General features: G+C 43.7%; 1 protein-coding gene across 4 annotated transcripts; it reads right to left on the bottom strand.

The window, feature by feature from the left end:
* Positions 1-25,747, bottom strand: EWSR1 (EWS RNA binding protein 1). 4 transcript variants are annotated; one of them, XM_019977266.2, is made up of 17 exons: positions 25,645-25,747; positions 21,445-21,481; positions 21,254-21,305; positions 19,884-20,010; positions 15,447-15,633; positions 13,336-13,503; positions 11,024-11,235; positions 9,953-10,133; positions 7,164-7,201; positions 6,592-6,624; positions 6,177-6,295; positions 3,215-3,344; positions 2,319-2,441; positions 1,804-1,966; positions 1,337-1,434; positions 642-894; positions 1-392 (listed from the first exon to the last, which is right to left on the bottom strand). In XM_019977266.2, the coding sequence occupies exons 1-17, from the start codon at positions 25,655-25,657 to the stop codon at positions 353-355; spliced, it is 1,974 nt and encodes a 657-aa protein (XP_019832825.1). In that variant the 5' UTR covers positions 25,658-25,747; the 3' UTR covers positions 1-352. The 4 variants fall into 4 exon arrangements, with proteins under 4 accessions (XP_019832825.1, XP_019832828.1, XP_019832826.1 ...); XM_019977269.2 differs by having other exon boundaries at positions 7,164-7,198; XM_019977267.2 differs by having other exon boundaries at positions 19,884-20,007.

Raw genomic sequence — 25,747 nt, 5'->3', positions numbered from 1 at the left:
TGACTGTTTATAAACATTTGTAATTTTATTTAAAAAAAAAAAAAATCACAACCATGAACATTGTTACAGTTAGAGGCCCTCTTGGTTCTCCACAATGATACTGAGCATGCTCACAAGGGGTTCCCATTGTTTAGTCTTAAACAACCATCTTTAAAATAAGAAAAAAAACTCAGCACACTACCATTTAACTTGTTTTAATGTTTCTTCACAAATGGTGAAAAATACTAAAGTACAGACAAGGAATAATCATAATGTTGTGGCCAACATTATAAATATGGAATTATAAATTTAAAACATTTTCTGGTTTAAAAAATAAATCTGGTAGTCAATGCAGCTCTGCGGGTCTCTGCGTCTAGTAGGGCCGGTCTCTGCGCTCCTGACGGTGCTCGCCTCTGCCGGGCAGAAGGGAAGGGGCGGTGGGTTACCACAGTGGTGGAGAGGGGAAGGGGCTGGTGGGTGACATGGCGGTGGGGAGGGGAGGGGAAGGGGGCGGTGGGTGACGACGGGGGGTGGGGGGGGCTGGAGAGGAAGCCCAGCCCCAGCTCAGGGCAGCCGCCCGCCTCCCGCCTGGGGCTGGTGAGACCTGTTCCGGGGGAATGGGCTGACAGCCCAGGCCCCCCAGCTGGTTCACCCCCACGTACTTATCCATCTTTCCAGGTCCTCCTCGCCCGCCTCGTCGTCCTCCCATCTGTTCCATCAGTGGTCCAGGGGGTCCCCCAGGGCCACCTCGTCTTCCACCTCCAAAGCCACCGCGGTCCATGCCCCGGCCGCCACGGAAGCCACCTCTGTCTCCACCACGACCGCCTCTGAACATTCCACCAGGACCACCGCGGTCCATGAGGCCACCTCTTCCTCCCCGCATGCCTCCAGGGCCACCTCTGCCACGGTCACCGCCTGAGGGGAGAGCGCAGGAGAGACACTCAGTGCCAGGGCAGAATGCTGAGCGCAGAGGCCTCGTGTGGAGAGCAGGGCCCGCGCTTCCCTCACTGCACACCAGGTCACAGTTCAGAACTGACGCTGGGACCGCAGGTGACCCTTTGACAAAGGTTTGAAACGCTCGGGGGTCCACTTACACACTGATTTTCCCACCACCAAATATGAAGTACAGTACTACCCAATCTGCAGTCCATAGAATCCAAGGATGCTGAACCACAAACATGGAGGCACAGGGCGGATGGTGAAATTTAAGGGGATTTTTTTTAACTGCACAGAGTCAGTGCCCCTGTGTTGTTCAAAGGTCAGGGCTGCACCTGCTGAACCCACCCTGACCCTGGGCAGCTGGTTACCAAGCTCATGGAGCTAATAAGACGTTTAGTGCCAAGAAACGGGTACCTACCTGGGGGCGGGAAAGGCGGTGGGAGGAAGCCTTCAGGCTTTGGGGCCTTACACTGGTTGCACTCTGTTCTCCAGGCGAAGTTCTGGTTCCCACAGCCCCTGCATAAATAAAATTATATCACAACGGAAATCACCTACCAAACAAGCCACGCCTGAGCAGAAACCACCACAAACACTGAGTCAGGGTCCAACTCCACTCAGAGGATCTGACTACAGAAAATGGCTTTGCAGCCGCAGCCTCAGGCAGCACAGCACAGGACCAGGGTTTGATCCGGCCGAGCGTCTGGACAAGCACGTGCAGGTGGGCCCGAGTCCAGTGGACTGTGTGACCGTCTCCCGAAGGCGCCACGGCAGCTGGTAAGACTGACGGGGCCGCCCACCCCACAGCAGGGTCAGGGTCAGGCTGCTCTGGACAAAGGAAGCCCGCAGGCAGGCCTCTCCGGGATGGGAGCGGGGATTAGTACATACGGGTTGGGGCACTGCCAGTCTCCAGCTCGGTGCTGGACGTTTCCTCCTCCAGACGGGTTCCCCCGGGAACCGCGAGGCCCTCTTGGTGGGAAGCCGCCTCTGTCTCCTCCGCGGCCTCCCATGCGCCCCATGGGTCCTCCAGGACCTCCTGGGCCCCCTGGACCTGCAGTAAGGAAACAGCGAAATCACCTCTTTGGGCACAGCTCTGTGTCCCTGTGGTCTGTCCCTGCAGCTGGAGGACAGGCCTCCTCACACGTGAGGGACCAAAACAGGAGAAACAAAAGGCAGCCCAAGGGCCGACCCCCAGCAGCACGGTTCCCGGGGCGCCCAGCCTCCCTGGCCAGTCGAGCCCTCCTCGTCTTCTGCTGCCAGCACTCAGTACTAGTATTGACTTCACACACCTTTCTGTATCCCTAAGGGGCCGGCTTTCACTCTAGAAACCAAGCTCCTCAGAGACAAGTGCGCCGAGAACGTTCAGAGCAGCAGAGCGGAGCCCAGAGAGCCCCGGTAAATACCTCCTCGGAGCGGCGGCGGCATCCCCCTGCCCTCGCGCGGCGGCATCCCTCCCCGCATGCTGTTCATGGGCGGCTTCTTCCGAGCAAGAGACACTTTAAGTTTGCTCCCTTGGAAATCTTTCCCTAGAAAAAGAGATGAGAACACTCATCACTCCCAAAGTCCAACTCCTACTCCCCTTGAGGGGATCAGGTAAGGTTACACAACTCGTTTTTCACCAACTGCACCCCGTTATCAAACTCAACCATTCCCACTGCATCAGTGTCTTCCCACAATCTTCCCTAAGACTTACAGGCGAGGCCAGAAAAGCCTTAATAGGGTGAGAAGGAGAGCAGGAAGTGGCTGAGAGGAGACAGAACTTGGTGACACTTTCAAGTTGGTTTTGTGAGAAGTGAAATTCCAGAATCAACATCAAAGTCATTATATATATATATATATATATATATATATATATATATATACGATGCATGGCTGAGGGGTCTGTGGGACTTTCTGCACCTCATGACATCTGTTCTTAGAGAAGCAAGTGGATCTGAGTGAGAATGACTGAAAATAAGGGATCTCAACCCCAGGTCAGCACCGGGCCCTCGTATGGCTGAGGGGAGCAGGGCAAGCCGCCGCCTGGACACCCCCAGCGCTCCTCCAGGAGCAGAGAGCGGGTTTCCTTGCTCCTCTGCCTCCTGAGTGCTCCTTCCTGCACACCCTAAGCTACACAGAGGGACAGCCTATCTGTCCCTGGTCCCTAGAGCCACATGAAGAGAAAATCATTCTAACAGAATGACATACTCGAGCACAAGACCTAAGGTGACCCTCGCCACACTTGCTCCCAGACCCTCCGTGTGCCCCGAGGAGGCAGAGCCAGGAGGGCAGGGCGCACCCGCCGACCCAGGGCTCCTACCATCAAACCACTCGACAGCAGCTTTGGCAGTTGCTGGGTCTTCGTAAGACACCGTAGCATCGCCTTTGGGCTTTCCTGTTTCCTTGTCCAAGTAAATATGGATCATGGGTTGTCCAGTCCTCTTGTTCATCTAGGCGTAAAAGAGCATAATCAAGCTATGACCAGAAATACTAGTTTTCAGATACACATTTGTGTGTCTAGTGATACGTGAAAATATGTATAGAGCTTAAAAGAAGTAAATTATACACATGTACTGATGCCTATGTTTTATAAAGGGCATATAAAGACAGGAAATGTGACAAAACAGTGGTCTGAATGACGGGTTATATAATTAAAAATCTTTAATTTTACAAACTTGATGGTAAACACTACTTTCTTAACTAGGAATAAATCCTACATACCCAAATAGACAATATACTACTATATAATCCACAAGTAGAAATTTATGATTTACCAACTTTTTATATAGCTGGATCACAAAATCCATTCCAAAACAGCCCATTCATGAAAAAAATAAAAATCTGCAAAACTTTTAAGGAGATAGACTTTACCTAAGGCTTAATAGACAAATACAATGTTAATGGGGGATGGGAGGAAAGCACTCAATATCATAAAAATGTCAATTCTCAAATTCTTATAAATTCAGGAAACACCCTGTGTGTGTGTGTGTGTGGTTTTTGGCTGCACCACGAGGCATGTAGGCGCTCAGCTCCTCGACCAGGGATCGTACCTTCCCCTCTGCATAGAAGCATGGAGTCCCTAACCACTCGACTACCAGGGAAGTCCCCTAACTGGGGTTTTAAACGTCATAAAATTGGTTTGAAAATGTATAGATAGGAGAACAAGAAGTAAAAAGAATGAAACATGAATCTGCCTTACTAGAGATCAAGATTTAGCACAGAATAATTAGCAGAGCTGCTAGCATAGGATCACACAAATTAACAAAAAGTATATATGGAGCCAAGAAACAGATCCAGGTATGGTACTTTCTGTGTGACAGCACTATATACCACCAGGGAAAATGCAGACCTTTCAAAAAGATGTTGTGGAATAAAAGGTCTTACAGATAAAAAACATAAAGATACAACCCAGTAAGGTAATGACTGAAAAAAGTAAGAATTCCTATTCATCAAAAGAAAGTGAGTAAAAAATGTGAGCCTCAGGGAACTCCCTGGTGGTCCAGAGCTGAGCATTCTCTTTCACTGCCAAGGGCACAGGCCCAGCCCATGGCTGGGGAACGAAGACCCTGCAAGCAGAGTGGTGCGATCTCCCACCCGCCCTTTCAGAACTAGCCACAAACTGGAAGACTTGTATTTGCAACAAAGACAAAGACAGGCATTCAGACAATATAAAGAACCACACATAAATCAACAAATGACAGACAACCCGATGAAAAGTGTGTGTAAGACACAAACAGGCGTTTCAGAGAAGACAGGATGCCGTTATAACATTATTAACCATCAAGGAAAAGCAAACTACATTTCCACTTTCTTCTACCAGATTACTGAAAGTTTAAAACACACACACACACACGTGGTTCCTGGTGAGGCTGTGGTGGACGTGCCGTGAAGAGTCTATACTGGTCGGCCAGATACACACCTTAGGAAGCAGCAGTCCTACACCTGGGTATAGTCAGTTCTCATTATTCGTGGATTCAAGTATTTGTCACTCCAGAATCAATACTTGTGGCACTTTCTGTGGTTATTTGTGGCAATAAACAGAAAGTGAAAAACGTGTGGCCGGATGCACATGTTCCCTGCAGAGGAAGACAATGTCTTCCCTCCCGTTCCAGCTCTCCTAGAATGACCAGAGGCTGAAAGCTGGGAGGTCGGGGGCAGTGTTCTGTAACAAGTTCTGGCTCTGGGACTAGTTGGACAACTCTGAATACCAACTCAGGCAAGTCACACTTTTGAACCTTTTTCTTTGTAAAACGAGTAGGATTTATCAGGATGAACTGTGAATTTGTGATTATAATCTACGTGAGATGTGTGTACACAGTTCTGGGGCGATGGCTCGGCATTTACTAATCCAGTGTCTGTAGCAACTTTACAGAACTTACCACCACAAATAAATACAGGATGCCCAAACTTTGAGATTTTGACCTAGGGACCTTCCTCAACCCTTCTCAAAATTCCAGTTTTTCTTAGTTTTCCTCATCTAATTGGTAACCATCACAGTAGCTCAGACCAAACTTTCTAGCCACTCCAGGCTCAAGACTGCCAGGCAAGTTCCTGTCTCACTATTCCTGCTGTTATTCTGAAATTATTCCCCACTTGGACTGGCTCTGTTCCTCATTTTATCCCTTTCCTATTTTGCTGTATTTATTTTCCTCCTTAAGAATTATGATCACTGGACAGAGCACAACTGTATTCTTCTTTACAACACGTTCTAGACTATACATAAACTTTGAGGGCTCTCATCTGTTTGTTCCCAGTGTATGTCCAGAATGGTCTTGCCTTACAGTAGTGTTTTAATATTCTTCAAAATTACGTGAAACAAAATATTATTGAGGTACATCTATAAAGAAAGGGAATGATAAAATTCAGGATTCGAGTGGGGAGAAGGGACAAAACCAGGAAAGGAAGACATATACCAGGCACCTCAAAGGTACTCATAAAGCCCTATTGCCTAAGCTGGGATATATACACATAAATGTTATTTTTAAAAACATTATAGTCTGTATTTCCTCCCCCCAAAAAGTTCATGTAAATATTCTTACAATTAACTTTATAATTATAAAAGTGACCCTGAGTTATCAAATATGCTTAAACCATGTTTAGGACTTCTTTTCTATAGAACAGTATTTTTCGCTTTCTGCTTTTTGTATTTTAAGGAGCAAACCACATATGGACAGTCCAGAAGGAAAAAAATCAAGCCACTTCAGAAACTCTCCAAGTCAGTTCTCTTCAAAATGCCCTGTGGTTACAGGTCTGCCAGCCCACAAGGTCATGCTCTTACTCACCTTAACGACTCCACACTGCTTAAAGAAGTCCACCAGGTCATCGAGAGTCACACTGTCGTTCAGGCCTTGCACATAAATGGCACTGTTGTCAGAGTCTTCATCTGGATCTACAGGTGGGCCTTCCCGAGTAAAGGAGAGGCAGTTACTGTCATGTATCCATCAGGGCTGATTAACTAATGGTCACTACCACCTGCTAGCATCCATCACAAAGCCAAGAGGACTACCAACCTTACTAATAAGAAAGAGATGGAACTTTTGGTATATTCTTGTTTACTCAAGATAAAGGAAGCCCTAAAATGCTCTTGACAGCGAGAGTATTCCACTCATCTACCTGGCTGCTGAACTCCCAACACACACTCACTTCTGGGCTATTCAATTACAAAGCACAACATAAATTCCAGGGATTCAAAATTACCTAAATCAAGGTCTGGTCCTTCATCCATGGGTCCTGCCAACCAGGAAAGATCATACAAAATATTATTAGTGCACGTCTTGCAAGCTACAAACCTTACAAACACACATAGCTATCTACTATACCACCGTTTGATGGGGCTTCATTAAATTCAAAATGACCCGCACTGCTAAAATGGAGCAGTGCCCCTTTAACATCTGTGACAGGTTTGCTAGGGTTTGCTTTTCCTTTGCTCAGAGTTTGCTTTTAAACCATTAACCAAATACACTCTCAGTGCTTACGTGCCAAATTAGTGTTAAATTTAAGTCAATTTTTTTTCCTCCAAATAAACCAAATTTTAAAAATGTACTCTCCCCCATATTACAGAAGCAGTTGCTCAATACTCCAAGTCACCCTTTGTTTTGTAACCGTGGGTTAACCTTATTACCCCTAAGACAGTGCCGGCAGTACCCATTAGTCTCTTTTGTAGAGATCATTTTTAAACCACTTATCAAACTAATAAAAAATTATAGTTTTCTAAAAACTGACTGTATTTTTTTTTTAAACACTATCCATGGTAATACTCAAAAACTTACCACCAGGCTTATTGAAGCCACCTCGCTCTCCAGCGCTGCTGGGGGGATAAACGAAGAAATGAAGGCCTTTCCCTTTAAAAGCCAGTACCGCTCTGAGCCTTGGGGGGGCTCGTGGGGAAGAAGGGCACTGGCTAAACACATCTCCAAACAATGCATCTCTCTCATCTTGTCACTATGCCTTTCTTCAGGGCAGCTTGCTCAAATTTCCTTTATATACAACCTTGCTTGTCTGATTGTACACACCAGTGTGGTTGATTCCTTTCATTTCAGGGGCTGGTATTAATAGTGCAATACTTGGCAAATTGGGGGAAAAATACATCCCAAACACCCACCCCATCAGTTGAAAAACAGGGAGAGCTTGTGTGGAGAGGAGCAGCAAGCCAGGTAACTGCTGTGATGAACCTTTTCATGTTCATAAAGGTGCACCCTCAACCTCTCCCAGGGGAGAGCCAAGTGAGGCCCTGGGCTTCTTAACAATCACAGTTTATAAAAAGCAGGAGACACCACAGTAGAGGCCTACGACAGACACCAGAGGACGCTTCCAGCCGGTCTTCAGCATAAAGCCACACATTGCAGGGCACTAATGGGTTTAACAATCGCTGTGAAAGGAGAATTTACAACAAACACCAAGGCTCCACAGACTGGGGGTGCAACTTTATAGACAAGTCAATTGAGATCAAGACAATGACAGCATAAATCACTGCCTTATGTATTTTGAAAGGGGAAGAATAAGAATTGGGCCTTTTAGGTTTTCTCTTAAATAAAAGGCAGCTCCTCAGTGGGAGGCCTCGCGCTTTTCTAACCAGTATTGCACCTTTAATACCTGAATATACAATTTCAAGCTGTTGCATGCAGCTTTGCTTCCTTTTTAAAAGTACACACCATAAAATGTTCTCTCTCTTTAAACACAAAAGTTTACACTTTAATGTTACACAATTCTAGAGTATTGTACCTCCTCTGGTTCATTACCAAACAACAAGTACGCAGTTACCCAAGTTACAGAAGGTTCCATTTATACAATGAATACATTTTGTTAAAAATATTCTATGTATATTTTTCCTCTCCATATGGACACCGTGTCTAGTCCCACTTTTCATTATGCTGCCGGCTGAGTACTGAGTACGGGTACTTTTTAAGTATTGAAGTGTATACAAGGCTCTCACTTTGTAACCTGTAGCATATAAATGCGACAAAGCATGTTAAAAAGTTTCCACGTTTAACAGCCAATGAAAATATCAAAATACTGAGGCAATGAAAAAGGGCATGTTAACAACATTGAGTGCCTTACCTGCAGAAGACACTGAAAACCATCACCACACCACAATAAAAAAAGAGGGGCAGGGGAGGCTCTTGTATTGTCCCCACAGGGTCCCGCAGACCGCGTCACAGTCTGCTGAGAAGCCTGTGGGGAGAGCCACGGTGTTTCCTATGGCTTCAGCAGAGACTTCTCACTGGGAAAGAGGGAACACCCTCTACTAGCAAAATCTAGCAAAATTAGTAGAATTATTACTTCTGGAGAATTGAAATGAATAAACTTAAAATTGGTTTTGCAATTGAAAAATACTAAGGAGTCTAAATGATTGGAGACGTGATGATAGTGATTTCAAGTGTCTACATCTATTTAAAACATCAGTAAAGAAGTGAAACCTTTATAATGGAATGATATTCTCCAAATCAGAAGACTGATTCTACTTTATACCAAATTACTCATACATTTTTGCATCTTATAAAATGACTTTCTTCCAATAAAGATTTCACTGAAGACTTAAGTTATGCAGAATATGCAAAGCAATATTTTAAACTAGTATTGTTCAGCAGTAAACAGATTCGTTAATATAAAATTTAAAAATCAATTATATATTTAATCTTGAAGTACACTTCTAAAGAAATTCTATTCGGTTTTTCCTTGAACCAACAGTGGCACCAAATCCAATTTATACCTATACCAACATTCTGCATAACTTTTATTTTTACTAGTTTATACAGGGACAGAACACACACAGAACTAAGCCTTCTGGATTATGTTAACCAACATTTCACCTCACCTTCATCAAAGCAGAGACACCAGAAAGGGAAAAGGATGTGGGAGGAGGGAGGGGAAGGGTGGGGTAGCAGATTCATGTTACTCCTCTAAACAAAGTTTTCTAAACCAGGTTGTGCCATCCATCAAAATGGTCAAACCGATTTAGACTTCTCAGAATCTCCACTGGGGAGAGTGCTTCTACAATTATATACATTACTCTGCACAACGCTACCAGACTTCTCTGTACACCAGGTGCACCTCAGGCCATAGTTCAAGGGTTATGGGACCAAGATCTTCATCATTATGTTCAATAGTTCCAAGTATAAACAGAAGTTGGGGACAAACATTGTGGAAAACAGCTGCATTCCTTTTCTGCAGTATATACACCAGGTATTTCAAGACAATCATTCAGAAGCAATTAGTCAAACACCTAGGGTTGTTAGAAGGGTTGTGTGTGTTCCATCCCAAATCTATTAGCCAGGAGGCCTTTGGCCTCTGGAAACCAGGAAGGGGACTGAAAGCTCTAGTTTCAAAACCACTCTTTGTTCTCCCCACCCAACCCAGTTGACTGGCACTGAAAAAAGCGAACTGCCTCTACAGATATGCCACAGAGACAGCATTTCCATGTCTGCAAGATGGCCTGGGCTCATCAGACTACCCATGGAAATGCAGAAATAAATTCCCCATGTCTTTCAGTCCCTTCTTTCCATTGAAAATCCTATGGATGAAACAAAATTAGGTAAAAGGAGAAAAGGTTTGCTCTTACCCCATTCCACCGCGTCCTCCTCCCCGCCCACCTCTGCTCATGCCTCCACGATCAAATCCCCCTCTTCCCCTGCCCCGGTTATCAGGGCCACTCATGCTCCGGTTCTCTCCTGGTCCGGAAAATCCTCCAGACTCCTGCCCATAAACACCCATGCTACTGGGGTGGTCCTGTCGGAATGAACCTGAGGAAAGAGTCACATCTGTAAGCCATGGATCAGCATTTACACCACTGCTGTTGTACTTTCTCCTGGAATCATAGAATTCTCAACTGCAAGGCACTAACCGAGGTCCCATCTTCTTTACATCTGATTAAGTCCCCCTATCAGTAAGCTTTTTATGAAGTTCAACAAAAAAGGCTGAAGTAATCTCATATAGTTTGCCTAGGAAAAAACCACTCTCAAACAAAAAAAGGACTCTGACCAACAGTTCACAGGGTTCTGTATCCCAAGATGCCTTAAAAAACTGTTCTTTAAACCACAGTGAAAACAAAAATGGGTCAGGTTTCTTGGGGGTTGCTAAGGGGTAGTCTCCATCAAGAAGCACTGCCCATTGTCATGATGAGACACACTCATGGGTGTGATTTAAAGACAACAATCCAGGCAAAGACTAAATTGTAAAGACAACTTTTTGAATTTTTGGTTACTTTTCCACGTAACAACATTCCACAAAAATTTTTGTCTTACGAATGTGAACAAAAAAAACAAAATAAAAATACAGTATCTTTTTAACTATAAAAACTGCAAGAGTCTTCAATAGCTACCTGCTCACGCTCTCTTAATGAACTGGGGTGGGCAGGCCATAAGAAAAGCTGGCTTCACTCACTGCATATAACCTCCCCAGAGAGCAGGGCTGGCAGTCTGAAACTTTTTCTCTGGTCAGTTACAAACTCTCTTTTCTCCTAAGGCATACTAACAACAATTAAACTGGAGAAAAGCCAGGATTATTAGCCAGGATATGATACCCTCAAGATGCATACTGGAGTTCAAAAGCACACAGTGGTCAAGAGTGTTTCCCCGTTTCAGAAACTCTAAACACAACCATTCTTATTTGGTTTTCTCTCTTAGCAACTCACTCTGCTGCCCGTAGCTGCTGCTCTGTTGACTATATTGACTTGGAGCCTGGCTGTAGGATCCAGTCTGGGGGGGGTAACTAGTGGGTGGCTGCTGCCCATAGCTGCTTTGTTGACCATAGCTACTCTGCTGTCCATAGCTGCTCGGCTGCCCGTAGGTGTTCTGCTGGGAGTAACTGCTCTGATCATAACTAGTCGGCTGCGTAGAGGAGTAGCTGAGAAAAAAAACAAAACAAAACAGTTTGTTAGGAGAGGCTTGTTATTTTAGGTCCCCCAAGTGTAAGAGACATTCCCAGCATGTGACATAGAAACCCTTAAAACTGTAGTTACTTTTTACATATTAACATGCTGAACTTAAAATGAGCAAAGTATTTTTGTATCTAGAATCAAGTTCTGAATAGGAGAGGGTATTACACAAAACACACACACACACGATGAACCCATCTATAAAATGTACAACCTTAAGACTCCCCCCCCCCCCACCTTTACTAAAACAGGGCTCCCCAGGTGGTGCAGTAGTGGAGGGTTAGGAGGCTCCACCTGCCAATACAGGAGACACAGGTTCAATCCCTGGGTCAGGAGGATCCCCTGCAGAAGACATGGCAATCTACTCTTGCACTCTTGCCTGGGAAATCCTATGGACAGAGGAGTCTGGCAGGCTGCAGTCCATGGGGTCGCAAAGAGTCGACACGACTGAGCACACACACACGCAGGCACACGTGCTCATCAGAACAATAGTTATTCTCAACCAAACTCAAGGCACGTTTGGGAGCCTAGGTGCTTCCTGTATTAAGGGAAGACTGTGCTCCCAGGGAAGACAGACCCAGGAAAAGGCACTGAGAAAAGCGAGGCAGCTCAGTATGGTGTTCAGTTCTAAGGCTGCCTGCCAACATAATTCCCTGGAGTGATGACTTGTTTTCTGAAGGTACAAGGCCACTTGATGTGTGTTTGTGTGGCCACTTTTCTCTTGAGGGTAAGTTTCAAGTTGCTTTGGTATATATATATAGTTCCAAACTTCCAGACATGCCTGATCGTCTATGAATCTGGGCATTAATAAGGAAAAGATGAACAAGGAAACATCAGAATCAAGGTACTGTATGAAACATGAATATCAGACTTATATTCACCTTCACATATGTCAACTAAAGGGAAGGGAAACTAACCAAAGATACTCTTACACAGAAATAAAGCTTGAAATATTAAACTTTAGATGAACCATGATAATGAAAAACAACACAAGGCACAGTACAATTTTAATTCTAACTACAATCATTTTAAGTGTCTGCACCTCCCTCACCACAGCTGTAGAATGTGTCCAACTCTCTGCAACCCCATGGACTGTAGCCCACCAGGCTTCTCTGTTCATGGGATTCTCCAGGCAAGAATACTGAAGTAGGCTGCCATGCCCTTCTTCAGGGGATCTTCCAGACCCAGAGACCAAACCTGGGTCTCCTGCATTGCAGGCATATTCTTTACTGTTTGAGCCACCAGAGAAGCCCCTGGGAAGCTGTTAGGACTCAAAAGCCTCTCTTCACACCAAGTACATCTGTTCAACTTGCCAGATTCAGTGCTCTCAACATGACAGGTGTGGGTGGGCCCTTGGGAAGAAATGCTCGAACCCTGCCCACTTCTGCTCCAAGCTGTACAGAGCCACTTACCATCAGCTGTGCTTGCTTATACATAAGCCAATGAAATGAATACAAAAAGGGGAAATATTAATTCTATCAAAACCAAGTTAACACTCAAGGACACAATTCAGACAGTTCATTTGAAAACTTGCATCAAAAAAATAAATCTGAGACAACCTGTGGTTTTTCCTCTACTTTAAAGAAACCAAAACTGGACACTGTAGTTGCTGGTGTGGCTAATTAAGACAAAATGCAGAACAATAAACTCGTAAGTCAAAAAGAAAGGCTTTAGCTTAGCCATTAAGACTGGGGCAAGAATGGACCTTTAAGTTAAACGTTAAATGATTAAGGTAAACTTTCTTTTTGAAAAAATAATGCCCTGCAACTTGATCCGTCTCAACTGCACCTGGAAAATGTGACTTCCATGGTTCTGTTTATCTGCTTTCATGCCACTGTTTCTCATCTGAATAAATTTAAAAAAAAAAAAAAACAGTGGTAAAAATGTAGATATTTAGAAGTGTTTTTGACTGAGGTTTTAATGTAGAATATGTGGTCAGGCTTATCCCTGGAAGAGTCAGGTAACACAGTTCACCTGAGGAAGCAAAAGCAAGCTTCCTTGCCTGAAAAAAATCTGCTCTATTATTCCACTAGCTCACTGGCCACACGAACAAGCAAGAGAAGACTGACCTGGTAGGAGGATAGGATGGTGGTGCTGAGACCGGCTGCATGGGGTAGCTCCCAGGCACCTGGGGATAACTGTAGTTACTCTGTCCATATCCTAGGCTGGGCTGGTTGTAACCCCCTGTGCTAGATTGAGGTTGACTAGTCTCAGCGGGTTTGTTACCATCCTGCGGTCTAAAAGGAGAAATAAAAAAGTGAGACTTTTCTCTTAACACCAAACTCTTGAGTAAGAACTCTATAATCTATGAGCAATAAACAATGTTAGGATTGAGCCTGGAAATAAATACAGTTGTAAAGTGAACTCCATCAAAACCCAATGTTGGTCCAACGGTCTCTGCTGGAAGAGAACACTAAAGATGGAAGAGTCTTAATGACATCCACGGAAGAGACATCAACACGCTCCTTTCATTTCACATCAGCAGCTATATAAGCAATTACAATACTCTGTGCTGCCCATTTAACAGATCTGGGATGGGAAGTGGTTTGTTCAGGAAGAAAATGCCTTTTCTCAATAAGGACTATTAAAGACAAACAAGAAACTTTAACAATAATGCAAATTCTGGGTTAAAGTAACATTTACGTAAGTCTATGGCATCCTCTCATGCTTAAAATGAACTGGGAAGTATCCTTGTGAAGTGATGAAAACCAATCTTAATCCCAAGGGGAAAAAAACCAAAGAGGTTTTTATCACCCCTTAACCCCAAAGTCTGTAACAGGGTTGTAGCAGAGTTGAGTGTGCACTATTTTAAGCAAAGCCCAAGAATCAGCAGGCAGACCAGGGAGGATGTGGAAGTACTGCTTTCTCCAAAGAGCTGCAACAGTTCACAAGCTCCCTCTCTCTGAGGGAACTGACTAGCTATGACTGATCAGGAGACAGATGACTGTTATAAAGTGTGAGGGATTGAAAAATTAAGAAACCAAAAAGGATTACTTATTCAAAGACTAACATAGACCTGCCCCCACCCACCCCCGCCCACCATGGACTGGATACACTGTTGCAATGGAGCATCAAATGGGACCTCAAACATCTGAGGACATTCTAAGTCAACTGAATTGGGACACTGGCGGAACCCACTTAACACTAGCCACTGAAGACTGTCTAAAAGATGTAAACTACTCAGTAGCTCTGATTACTCACTGTGCATTTTAGAAGTACTCTCATGAGTGTTTGCCAGAGCTAATTTCTTACCTCTACAGCAGACAAAAAAGTCTAGGTTACAAGTTGATCTCGTGTTTACTCCCTAAAGTCTTCTTTCAAACCAGAATTCAGTGTTCCTTCCAGACTGTATGCAGAAGCCACCTAAGTGCACTGTCTAAAGCAAAGACCTGAAATCTTCTGTTAAGTAATAATTAATATTGTTTACTTGCTTATCAGTCACGGAGTACGAACTGTTTGCCCAAATACTCACCCGTAACAGGGTACCCAGTTAAGAATTCATACTTGCCTGTGGTACTTAGATTACCAAGCCAGTACACAATACAGAAAACCACATCACCAATGTCTGACTTTTGGATATGGACACAGCCTTTACTGACAACTGAATCATGGGACTGTTTCTTGAAATACATGATTCTACAACCGACCCGCCCCCAACTGAGAACTACAGTGTTTTTCCCAAAGAGAAAGCTATTACCCATTTACAGGGTCAATAAAACCAAAGGTAAAGCATCAAACTCTAAGTCCATCAGTTGTTCTGTTGTGAGGAAACCACACTCTATTTTCATCTGGGTTTAGCAAAGTAAATACAATACCTCCTCGTATCAAAATGCCCATTCTACTGAAACCAAACAACCCACTCAGTGACATTCCTTATTTTGGCCCCTGGATGGCACCACTGATCTACTTAATGATGGGTAACATTTCTGGTGTGACTGTGCTGGGTGAAGAACAGTTAACACCCAAGCAGATCTAAGTAAGCTTTGCAAAGGAACCAAGTCAGGGTGCTCTCAAGGGGGTGGCTGAGCCCTCTTCTGAACGCCCAAGGCTGCAGCGTAGAAGCAGGTGAGGGGGCCCAAGGCTGCAGCGGTAGGAGCAGGCGAGGGGGCCCAAGGCTGCAGTGTAGAAGCAGGCGAGGGGGCCCAAGGCTGTGGCGGTAGGAGCAGGCAAGGGGCCTTACCTTGCAGGCGCGGTGGCTGCTGGCTGCTGTCCATACGCCGGGTAAGCGGGCTGAGTGCCATATGCAGACTGAGCTGCATAGGAGGCCTGGGTGGTAGTAACCGTAGCAGTGGTGGTGTCATAAGCACCAGTGCCGTACCCCTGGACAGGCTGACTGTATGCCTGGGGGGCAGCTGGAGTAGAATATCCTGGAACAAAGGAGAGCTACGTCAGATTTCTGGCTCCTCAGAGATCTGCCTGGACACTCATTAACAGAACAAATTATAAATCACTTTCAAACATTACGATATTTGGCCCCTTTAAATATCTCCCCTTCAGTAAAAGTAGCAACAAACCAGTATTTAAAGCCTAAGTTCTCTGAAAACACTCAGTTTTCAGCAAAGCACCGTCTCTTTTGCTCTAAACCACACCAAACAGAAAGGAAGAGAGAAATGCTGATATAGAAAAAAGGGCTCCCTTTGCCCCCTCCTGTAAGGGATTCAATAGGGGACACAAATTCTACACTGGCTTTGCAAGCAGGCCTTCTTAAACAAGTTTTTCAACTAACTACTTAAGTATCCCCCAAATCTCTAAAACAGGAATAAAATGCCCCAGAAAGGGAGGTAAAAGACATATATTAAAGTAGCTGCAAAATAAGGATCCAGGTACAAGTTTAGCATTAAAACCTATCATTTGGAATTATTTGCTTTCAGCTCCAAGCATCATGGGCAGTTCAAGTTTAAGGAAACTGGAAATTGTGGAGAAGATGTGTTTAATTTTCAGTGAGATGTTAACAACTGATTAAACACTCTTTAAGAACCACTAATTTTCTTTTGGGTAATAAACTACTAAGAAAATGCCAGTTACCAGCATTACATTAGTAATAAAGACATACTACAAATTATATCTGCTTACGTACATATGACCAACAAAGGTTTTCCTCTTTGACTTTTTTGATAAATTATCTTAATACTCCCAAAACACACTGAAAGTTAATGTTACATTTTACATAAACCATTTGAGATGCTAGGAGTCACCAAGTCACCCACCCCACTTCTCTCTTATTTACCTACTGTGAGCAAATGAGCATTTTCCCTGCTAAGCAATGCTGGAGGTGGGCTTCACAGCCTCCCTGCCGTGTCCCTGACCAAGTGTTACACACCTGTCCTTGTGGGTGTGCAGAGACCAAGCTCGGGTCTCTCCCTAGTTCCTGCCTTTGCCACACCAGGCAGGGTCCACACCCTTTCTTTTCCTTTTTGCTGCACTGTGCAGGTTGCAGGATCCTTAGTTCCCCAACCAGAAGAGTGAACCCAAGCCCCAGGAGTGAAAGCCCCAAGTTCTAACCACTGGACCACCAGGGAATTTCTGGGGTCCATGCCCTTCCATCTGGAATTTGGGCTTGGAACATGACAACCCCCGAACCTGCAGTTCCTAACTTGAGTCCCTTTCCTAGAAGAGGTGTCATGATCTTTCCTGATGCTTGGCTTTCCTTATTCCTATTCAACAAGCAGTCAGCCATGCAACAGAGTCAAATCTAGTACTCAGCATTTATGTCTATCAAAGAAAAATCCAAATCTCAATAAAGCAAAAAAGTTTCAGTACTCATAACAAACCTCAGTTAGAACAGTGTCCTCACTCTACACAGAACTTACTAGCCCAAAAAAAAAAAAAAAAACCAATTTCCCTCTGTGCAATCTAAAATGTACCCAGTCTGTAGCACAGAATACTTTCTTCTCTTCAAACACTTCAGGGCAATTCTGAAATTAATTATACACAAAAACAGTAACTGCCTTCTCAAATATGTTGGGTTGAAACGTGTATGAAAGCATATTTCACAAAACAGGAGTCCCAAGCACTGGAAGTTTTTTGAGTTGGCATGTTATTCATCTCAACTGTTTATTTAAAATTTCTTTGCAGAATCCTAATGTCAACCATATAAAGCACTCATTTATTTAAATTTAACTGGAATCTAATTCCACCTACCCTATTACTCCTACACAGATTTTTCCCCTCTCCATGACAAGCCATTTTTAAGATTTATAAAGACAACAATTAAAAAAAGCAAAAACTGATAAGGGCAATAACTCATGTCATAAAAACATCCATCAACAGACCCTTGTAGTGCTGAAAATTACGGTAATAGACATTGGATTAATAATCTTTTAATTAATTTGTAATACCCACACAAGCAGCCAAGCAAAATGAGCAAAAATTAATAGAACAAAATGACAATAAAAATGACCAATATAAAAAAGACAACATATCTACCATGTGGTGATGAATTTAAGAAAAAAGAAAGTAAGAAACATCACACAAACCACCAGAATTTTTGTTCAACTTCAATACAATCTAAAGTCTAATATTTCCATTCCAATTAATAAGCTAAGATTTATATAGCTCCTCCTCATGAAGTTTTATTTTAAAATATTCAGGAAAAGAGTCTTTTTATATATTTCTTCCAGTAATTATCCAGTGACTTTTGTGTGTAAAGGCAGAATGAAGCGAGGGAAAAAGTGCTCCGTGTGCGCCACAACACCACTACTGCTGGGGCCCCATTTGGTGTGGGTCAGCCTCAATTTATTCACCAGGCTTAATTTTAGTTCCTACACTCCCAAAGTTGATGGGAGAATTAGGGGAGATATGACAGGTCTTCCATAAACTACAAAGTGAATACAGAGCTCTACAGAACCTAGAAACTGTATTTCCTACAAATGACTTGATCATGTTCTTATAAAATGATTCAGAGACTCCAAAAGCTGTATTTTTTTTAACTTCAAATGACACTTGCTTTTAAAATGAGTTAAAGGTAGCTAAAAACATCTAGTTGTAATAAATCAGTCACGGGGAAGTAAAGTGCAGTATACTGTATTGTATACTTAGAAGTTGTGGAGAGAAGATCTTAAAAGTTCTCATCAAAAGGATGATGTGTGCGTATGTGTTGGGGGGCGTGGGGAAGGATGATGTGTGGTGATTCATGCTGACTGGTGGTGATCAATTCACAATACTCACAAACACTGAGTCATTTTGTTGTACACTTGAAACTAATGTCATATATGTCAATTACATATCATTAAAAATGTAACAGCTTGAATATGTAAAGTTCATCTCATAATTTCAAAATTCTGTGTTAAAAATACAAACTGCAGAATTTCAGTTCCAGGTTTTTCTACAGTTGCCAACACCCACAGAAAGTTTACACACTTCCCATCCTATTCAATGATACGCATTAGGTAGACTAGGAAATACATCCCATCAATCCATGACACAGTCACACAATGAATTAAATCATAGGTGAGTTTCTCCCTGCCAACTCTGGTAGACCATATATAACTTGGGGACTGAAGATAGTTTGAAAAGTAATATTCTCTTACAATAATAATGACAAGAGTGGGTGGGTGGGGAAAAGGTAGGGATCCTGAAATGTTACACAGTATTAAAGATAAAAAAGTTATTGTACAATTTTCACACACTCCACTTTCAACCCCAGTATTAGGATATAATTTATTCTAATTCTTAAAGTAGTTCATTTTTTGCTCCCTGAAATGCTGTTACATATATATTTAAAACATACTATGGATTAAAAAAACATCATTAATACTTAAAAGGAAAATAAAACATGTCTGGACTGGAAACCAACCAACAGACAAACGTAATACATGCAGGATGGCAATCTGTTCCTCTAAACAAATCTAATCATGCAACCTATCCTTGAGGGAACAGGGGGAAATCAGCTGGGAAGTAGTCATCTGAAATACCTCTGAGAAGGTGAACAACTATTATTAAGGCTTGACACAAAATAATGTAAAATAAAACAAAGCAAAATCTTTCCCAAAATCACATAAAGAAAAAGGACATGGATCTGCAAATGGCACCTGAAGCAATTTTCCATTAGCACCTTGTTGTGTGTGATGTTAAAAAGTTTGAGGGTTAAACAAATGAAAACACCTAAAGGGTTAACATTACAGGGTTAGACAAGATGGAAAGCATTTCCCATGCAAGAATGAGCAGGATAGTCAAACCTGTACTGGTCCCTTCTACTGTGGAAAGCACAAAACAAAAAGTAGAGGGCACACTATCAGATGAAGCAAACAGATCTGAAAATCAGTGCGATTTTTAAGCAGCTCGGTTCAAGAAGGCTCATTCTTACCCAGTATTAGCATTAGCACAATCTTTTATATATTCTCCATTTTGTCGTGAGATTATTTAATACACTGTATAAGATAGATAAAAGAAAAAGTTCTTTTTTCCTTTGGAATTTACCCCACCCACATTCTATTAGAGATCCTTCAAGAAGAATGTAACGAAAAGGAAAAACAAAACAAAAAACCCAGCTCCTCCTAAGAATAAAGGATTCCCAGACGCCAAGGTATCAACTAGAATATATACCCAAGAGCACAACTAGCAAGTTCCTTAACAAACACCCTAGGTAAGGTGACCCCAAAGTCTCCCAGGGTCTTACCAGTGGGAGGCTGTCCATAAGAAGTTGCATAGGCGGTCTGCCCATAGGTTGCAGTGGTCTGAGCCTGGGTATAGCTGACATCAGTGGGCTGTCCATAGGTTCCATAACTTTGCTGCCCATATGCCTGCTCCAAGAAAAAGAATTCAAAAACTTCATACATGAATCTAGCATTTTAGCAATAAAATGGACTAACTTACTTCTAAGTTCCTAAATTGGAAAACCAAAGTAAAAAATATGCTTTTTAATAAAAAGATTAAAAAAAAAAAAGACGAGATCACAATATCTTGAATGCCTGTTTCCCCTTATCTAATCCACTTGTATTTTCCTAAACTACAAAAAAGTTCCTGAGATAAGTAGGTAAAAATCTCAATTTAATGATACAAGAAATTAACAAGATACCCTCAAATGATGCACAATGAGGGAAAAGATGTGTAATTGCTAGCATGCAGTGTAGCAGTTTTAGCAAATAGAAACAAATGCTAGAAAAACAAAATGAAAAGAGAAAAAAAATGAAAATGGGGCTAAAACCTGTCAGACAATTTTGAAAACTGGATTTTCAGCATGGGACAAAGATTTACAAATTATCACACCACTTCAAAGAAAATGAGGAATACTACATATGTCCTTTAGATTAGTAAAGCATGAGTACTGAATTTTGAACTTAGACATCAGTAATACTTAAAACCTGGCAAGGTATGAGCTGTTCCTTCAGATATCAGTAAGATCACATTCTAGATTTGAATGGCCAGTTATGTAAGATCTGCTAGAGACATCACATCCTGCCTGTCCTAGAATCTTTCCACAACAGAGCTATTAGTATTCTTTTATGCCACAGACCATTTCAGAATTTGAGGCAATCTTGAGAACACTAGGTGGCTAATTTCTGGTATCTTTTGGCCTAAATTTTAAAACAGGCTCACGTACTAGAAAGAGCTCAGAAGCCCTATAGTTAGGCAGCCATAAGAGCTGACCCATCACTTACTGTGCAACCACTGGCAAATGGTGTAGTATCTATGCACTACAATTTTTTATCTGCAAAATGCCATATTATCACCTTCCTCTGCAAAACTGCTGTACAATTAAGTTAAACAAACACAAAATATGTAAAAGGAACAAGCATGGAGCAAAACCCGTAACTTGAAATAATACTAGAAAGGAAAGGAGAACTAGCAACTCCCAGTTTGAGGATGGTTTCATTACAACGGCACTCCCACTGTGAAAGTTTAAATATCTGCATTTTATGATTTCAAACACATTATACTTTTCCATTACTTAATTTTTGAAAAAGATTCATGCTAGCTATTGTTTTAATGGCTGATGCAAACAATTTACTTGGGGATGCAGCCACATATAATTATCTTAAAAATTACCTGGGTAGTCTGTGCATATCCTTGAGTGGGCTGGGCGGTGTAAGCACTGTAGCTGTAAGAGAAATTAAATGCAAGAACTGAATACAGACCATCCAAATTCCATTACTAAATTCTCTACAATTAGAGGAGGCTCTGTATTCTAAAAAAGCAACCAATCACACCCAAAGTACACTTGTAAAAATCTGACTTACCCCTGCTGGGCTGCAGCTTGGCTGTATGTACTATAATCTAGAGAAAACAAGAAGAGAATATAGTGTGAAGCCAGAATTTACAAGGAGGAAAGAAAAAGGAGGGAAGGAATTCAGGCAGCAGGAAGATGAATTTTTAAATACCGTACCGAGAGGACCACAGGACAACACAGGTCCAAATGAATATCTCTTCTCTCTCAACACCAAACCAAAAATAAGTCTAAGCCAGTTAAATTCAGAAAATTTGAACAAAGTGCTAGTGAATGAGGTCAAGATCAGCTGATTTGGCAAAGATACTTTGCATGTTCCCATGACTACAAAGCCTCCCTTAACCCACTGGCTGTCATTTCAAATACATGATCATCATCCTAAAACTAACAGGAGACAAGATAAATATAACAGGATCCAAAATTCTACCCTCAGGAGGCATGCAACAATATAACAATGTTTAATAGTGGAATGGTTACATCAGTAGCTGCATCTCCTCAAAACCTAGTTCAAAAAAAAAAAAAAAAAAAAAATCACTCCCTTAACAAGTTAGACCACCCATAATTCCCTAGGAAGGCTGAACAGAAATGGCAGAAAATGATACACGTAATCCTGCAAACCCCATTCTAAAGGGTTTGCTGACCCTATGAGGGGTTACATCTATAATTTTAAAACAACCCACGTTACAAATCCCACTGAAGACCCGAACTGGCAGAGGAGAAAGCATTTAATCTTTTGGTTGAATAGTTTGATTTCCCTGGTGGTCCAGTAGTTAGGAATCTGCCTTCTGGAGCACAGGATATGGGTTCGATCCCTGGTCTGGGAACTAAGATCCCACACGCACAGGGTGGCTAAGCCTGTGCACCACAACCAGGGAGAAGTTTGCATGCCGCTATGCAGATTCAATGTGCCGCAACTAAGACCCAGCACAGCCAAATAAATATTCTTTTTTTTTTAATCTACAAATGCACAAAAAGGGACTTAAGAAAAAAACCCCTCTGGTCCACTGAGGTGTCTAAAAATAGTGAAAATAGAAAATAAAATTGTTAAGAAGCTTTCGTGGGAGAAGCAAACATTTATATATACTTTTAAAAAATCCTGCCCAATTCTCTGCTCTCCCTAAGAACTACTATCTTATTCTATTAATATGTCAGAAGACAATACCGCCATTAAGGCAGACCAAAGGGTCCTTTCTTTCCAATCAGAAAGTAGTGCCTTATCTGAAAGCAAAAGCTGACAGATCTTCACAGAGGGGTTTTCTAACCTCACTCCAACAGAAGCCTGCTTCACAGTTCACCTGGCCTGCCCCCAGAGCATTCTGCTGAATCCATCTCTTTAACTTGGCTCATTTTTCACCTCTACACATAACTTGACCACTTTCCTTCCTCTACACCCTTAACTCAGAACCCTGAATCATCAACATTATCAAATCAACCACCAAAGGCTATGTATAATGAACAAATCAATTTGTTCAAGACAATCTTAGCTCCATATGTGACATAAAAATTCAAATCACTTCTTTAACGTTTTAGTTAAAAAATAAACACACCAATGAAACACCAAAAATCAAATATTTCAACCTACATTCTACTGAGGCTTCTGTGTGAGGAATGGTTCTATATCACTGAGATGTAAGTTCAATGTTTGCAGGAGAACTTTTACACAACAACAGTTATGTAAAACAAAACTGGCAAAGCTGACAAGGAACAATGAATGATCTCAGATCAATGGGAAACCAGCTGATTTAGTCCCACACCGCTGGGCTAGGGGAGGTGGTAAATGTGTTTCACGAGAACTTATGTTATCTTCCTACAGCATACAAACCTTTATATGGCCTCAAAAATCTACAGTTACACACTGGTTGGATTATTTAGCAGTTATAATTATTTTTTTTAATAACTCCCAAACGTGTAGCTAAAGACTACACTAAAACACAGGACAAGTTGAGAAGAAAGGGGGCTATGGGTGGGGGCCTCCAGAGTGCTATGCCAAGTCACTTCAGTCGTGTCAGACTCTTTGTGCCCCTTTGGACTGTAGCCCACCAGGCTCCTCTGTCCATGGGATTCTCGAGGAAAAATTACTGCAGTGGGTTGCCACGTCCTCCTCCTGGGGATATTCCCAACCAAGAGTGCTAGCAATATTCTATTTCTTGGTCTGAATGGTGGTTACTTGGAAGTTTCTTTGCTAAAGGGGACATATACTTTAGGTACTTTTCTAAATATGCCAAATAAGGAGGAAGAAAAGCTAAGAATATTGCCCAATGTGGTGGCTTTTAGAAACTTCAGGCAGTCACGATTCGAACTGTTCAGAGTTAGGAGCTTCAGACTACATCATAAGTTAAAGTCACTTTGGGACAACTCCGTGAGAGCTGTAACATCAGAAACTAAGGGCTCAAAAAGCTCTTCAAAGGTCTAGCCTAACCCGGTCACCTTGAAGGACAGGGCACTGAAGTCCAGACAAGGATTCCCTCAAAGTTCCCCAGGTCAGACCTGCTGTCTACATAAACCACAATTGCAATTCTAATAAAGTATGCAGCGGCCACCAGTAGACAGAGCTTGAGCAAAGGAGAACGAAAAACTGGCAGGTCCACACACACACACTTAAATACACACACATGTGTACTCCCCAAACTTTCACGGGGAAGGGAGAGCAGCACTCTCCCTTACAAACTCCTAACACTGCAGGGAAGAGGGAGGAGGAAAGGGCTCTGAGCAAACCATTCCCCACCAGGAGGTGTCCTGGACGGTGGTTGTTTCAGAGTCCTTTCCTCCAGGGGCACTCTGTACCCTGGCACTAACAGCCAGCATCTACCACATGCTTGTGTACAGACCACAAAGCTGGGGAGAGTTCTGAAGACTGTCCTGCCCTTGCTGGATTCTGGACCCTTTTCGGATTAAAACTCGGAAGGACCCAAAGCTTTTCCCATTTTCCCTCTTCTCTAACTGCCTGCAAGGCCTGGAGTCAGGCTGCCTAAGAACCACCCCAGAGGCAAAAATCGCCCCACCCGATCCACAACCGCAGTTAGTGCACGGTCTGCAAACTCTCTTACACACCCCGGGGCGTTAAGGACCACCCCACACACCAAATTACAGATCCCACCCCGGCTTTCTTTCAAAGGCCAGTCCGCGCCTCCTTCCGCTCTGTCAGACCACGAAATAAACAAGCCTCTCTCGGCTTAACCTAAGCGAATAAACCTGCGAGAAGATTACTTAAGCATAATTCAAACGCCGACCGAGGACTTTTGTTTCTCCTAAATCAAAAAGGCCAAGAAATGTCTTTCGGTGGTGGATTCCTAGCCTTGAGAACTGGGTTGGCCTCATTATACAACAGGCCTCCCTCCGCGTTTGATGAAAAATGGCCCTGGGAAGCCGCTTAATTGCTTTTTGTGGCGGAAAGAAGGACTAATAATGGTTTAAAAAAAAAAAAAACTTTAAGCAGCAGCTGACTGGGTAGTTGTAAAGCGGACCGTGGGGTGGGGGCGCTCCGTTTAAAGCCCAGTCGGGCAGAAGTTCGGCTTGGGGGCTGGAACCCGCCGAGGAAGGCAATTCGGCAGCTCTGGACGACGTGCCAGCCGACCCGGCTTTAAGGACGACGGGGCTCCGGCTCACAGGTCGGCGCCCTTCAGCTCACAAGTCCGCGAAGCCTTTTTATGTTTGCTTCCCCCCGCCCCACCCCCCCGCCCCGGGCTTCTCGGTGAGGCAGAATCGGCCTCGGGCCTAGGCTGCGGCCCTGGGAGTGGGGTTGTGGCGGGGAGAAGTCAGAAAGACAGCGGGCCTGCCGCTTTTCGAGCCGCTACCTGCCGCCCGCCCCACCTCCAGTTTCGGGGTGCCGGGCCCGAGGCCTGGCCAAACTCTCCCGCCCCCACCCCACGCGGGGCCCCGAAGCCTCAGGCCCCGCCCACGTGGCGAGCGGCCCGGATCTCGGGGCCCGACCGCCGCCACACAATGGAGGCCAAAGCAGGCCCCGCGCGCCCCCGCCGCCTCCAGCCCCCCGCGCGCCGGGGGCGCCGGAAGGTTCCAGAGCCGGCCTGCCCGGTGGGGGGAGGGGAAGGCGCGGAGGGGGACGCCGGCCATCGAGCTTCTCAGACCGCGGCGGGTACCTCACACCCTTCTCGGGAAAGCCCACTCAGTCGTCCCTGCCATCCCCAAAGACGAGCGGCCCCCAATCTAGGCGTCCCTGCCGTCGGCGGCGCGACCACAGTCCCACCACGCTCACCCGTGGACGCCATTTTCTCTCCTTCCTTCTCGTTCTCTCAACGTCCGTCTCCCTCTCGCTGTTCCTCTAGACGCCGCACTGCGCAGGCGCGAGACCCGCAACC

Source organism: Bos indicus, chromosome 17, assembly GCF_029378745.1.
Source record: "Bos indicus isolate NIAB-ARS_2022 breed Sahiwal x Tharparkar chromosome 17, NIAB-ARS_B.indTharparkar_mat_pri_1.0, whole genome shotgun sequence".
Classification (NCBI taxonomy): Eukaryota; Metazoa; Chordata; class Mammalia; order Artiodactyla; family Bovidae; genus Bos; species Bos indicus.
Note: the sequence above shows the minus strand (reverse complement) of the source record. Positions and strands in the feature narration are given on the sequence as shown.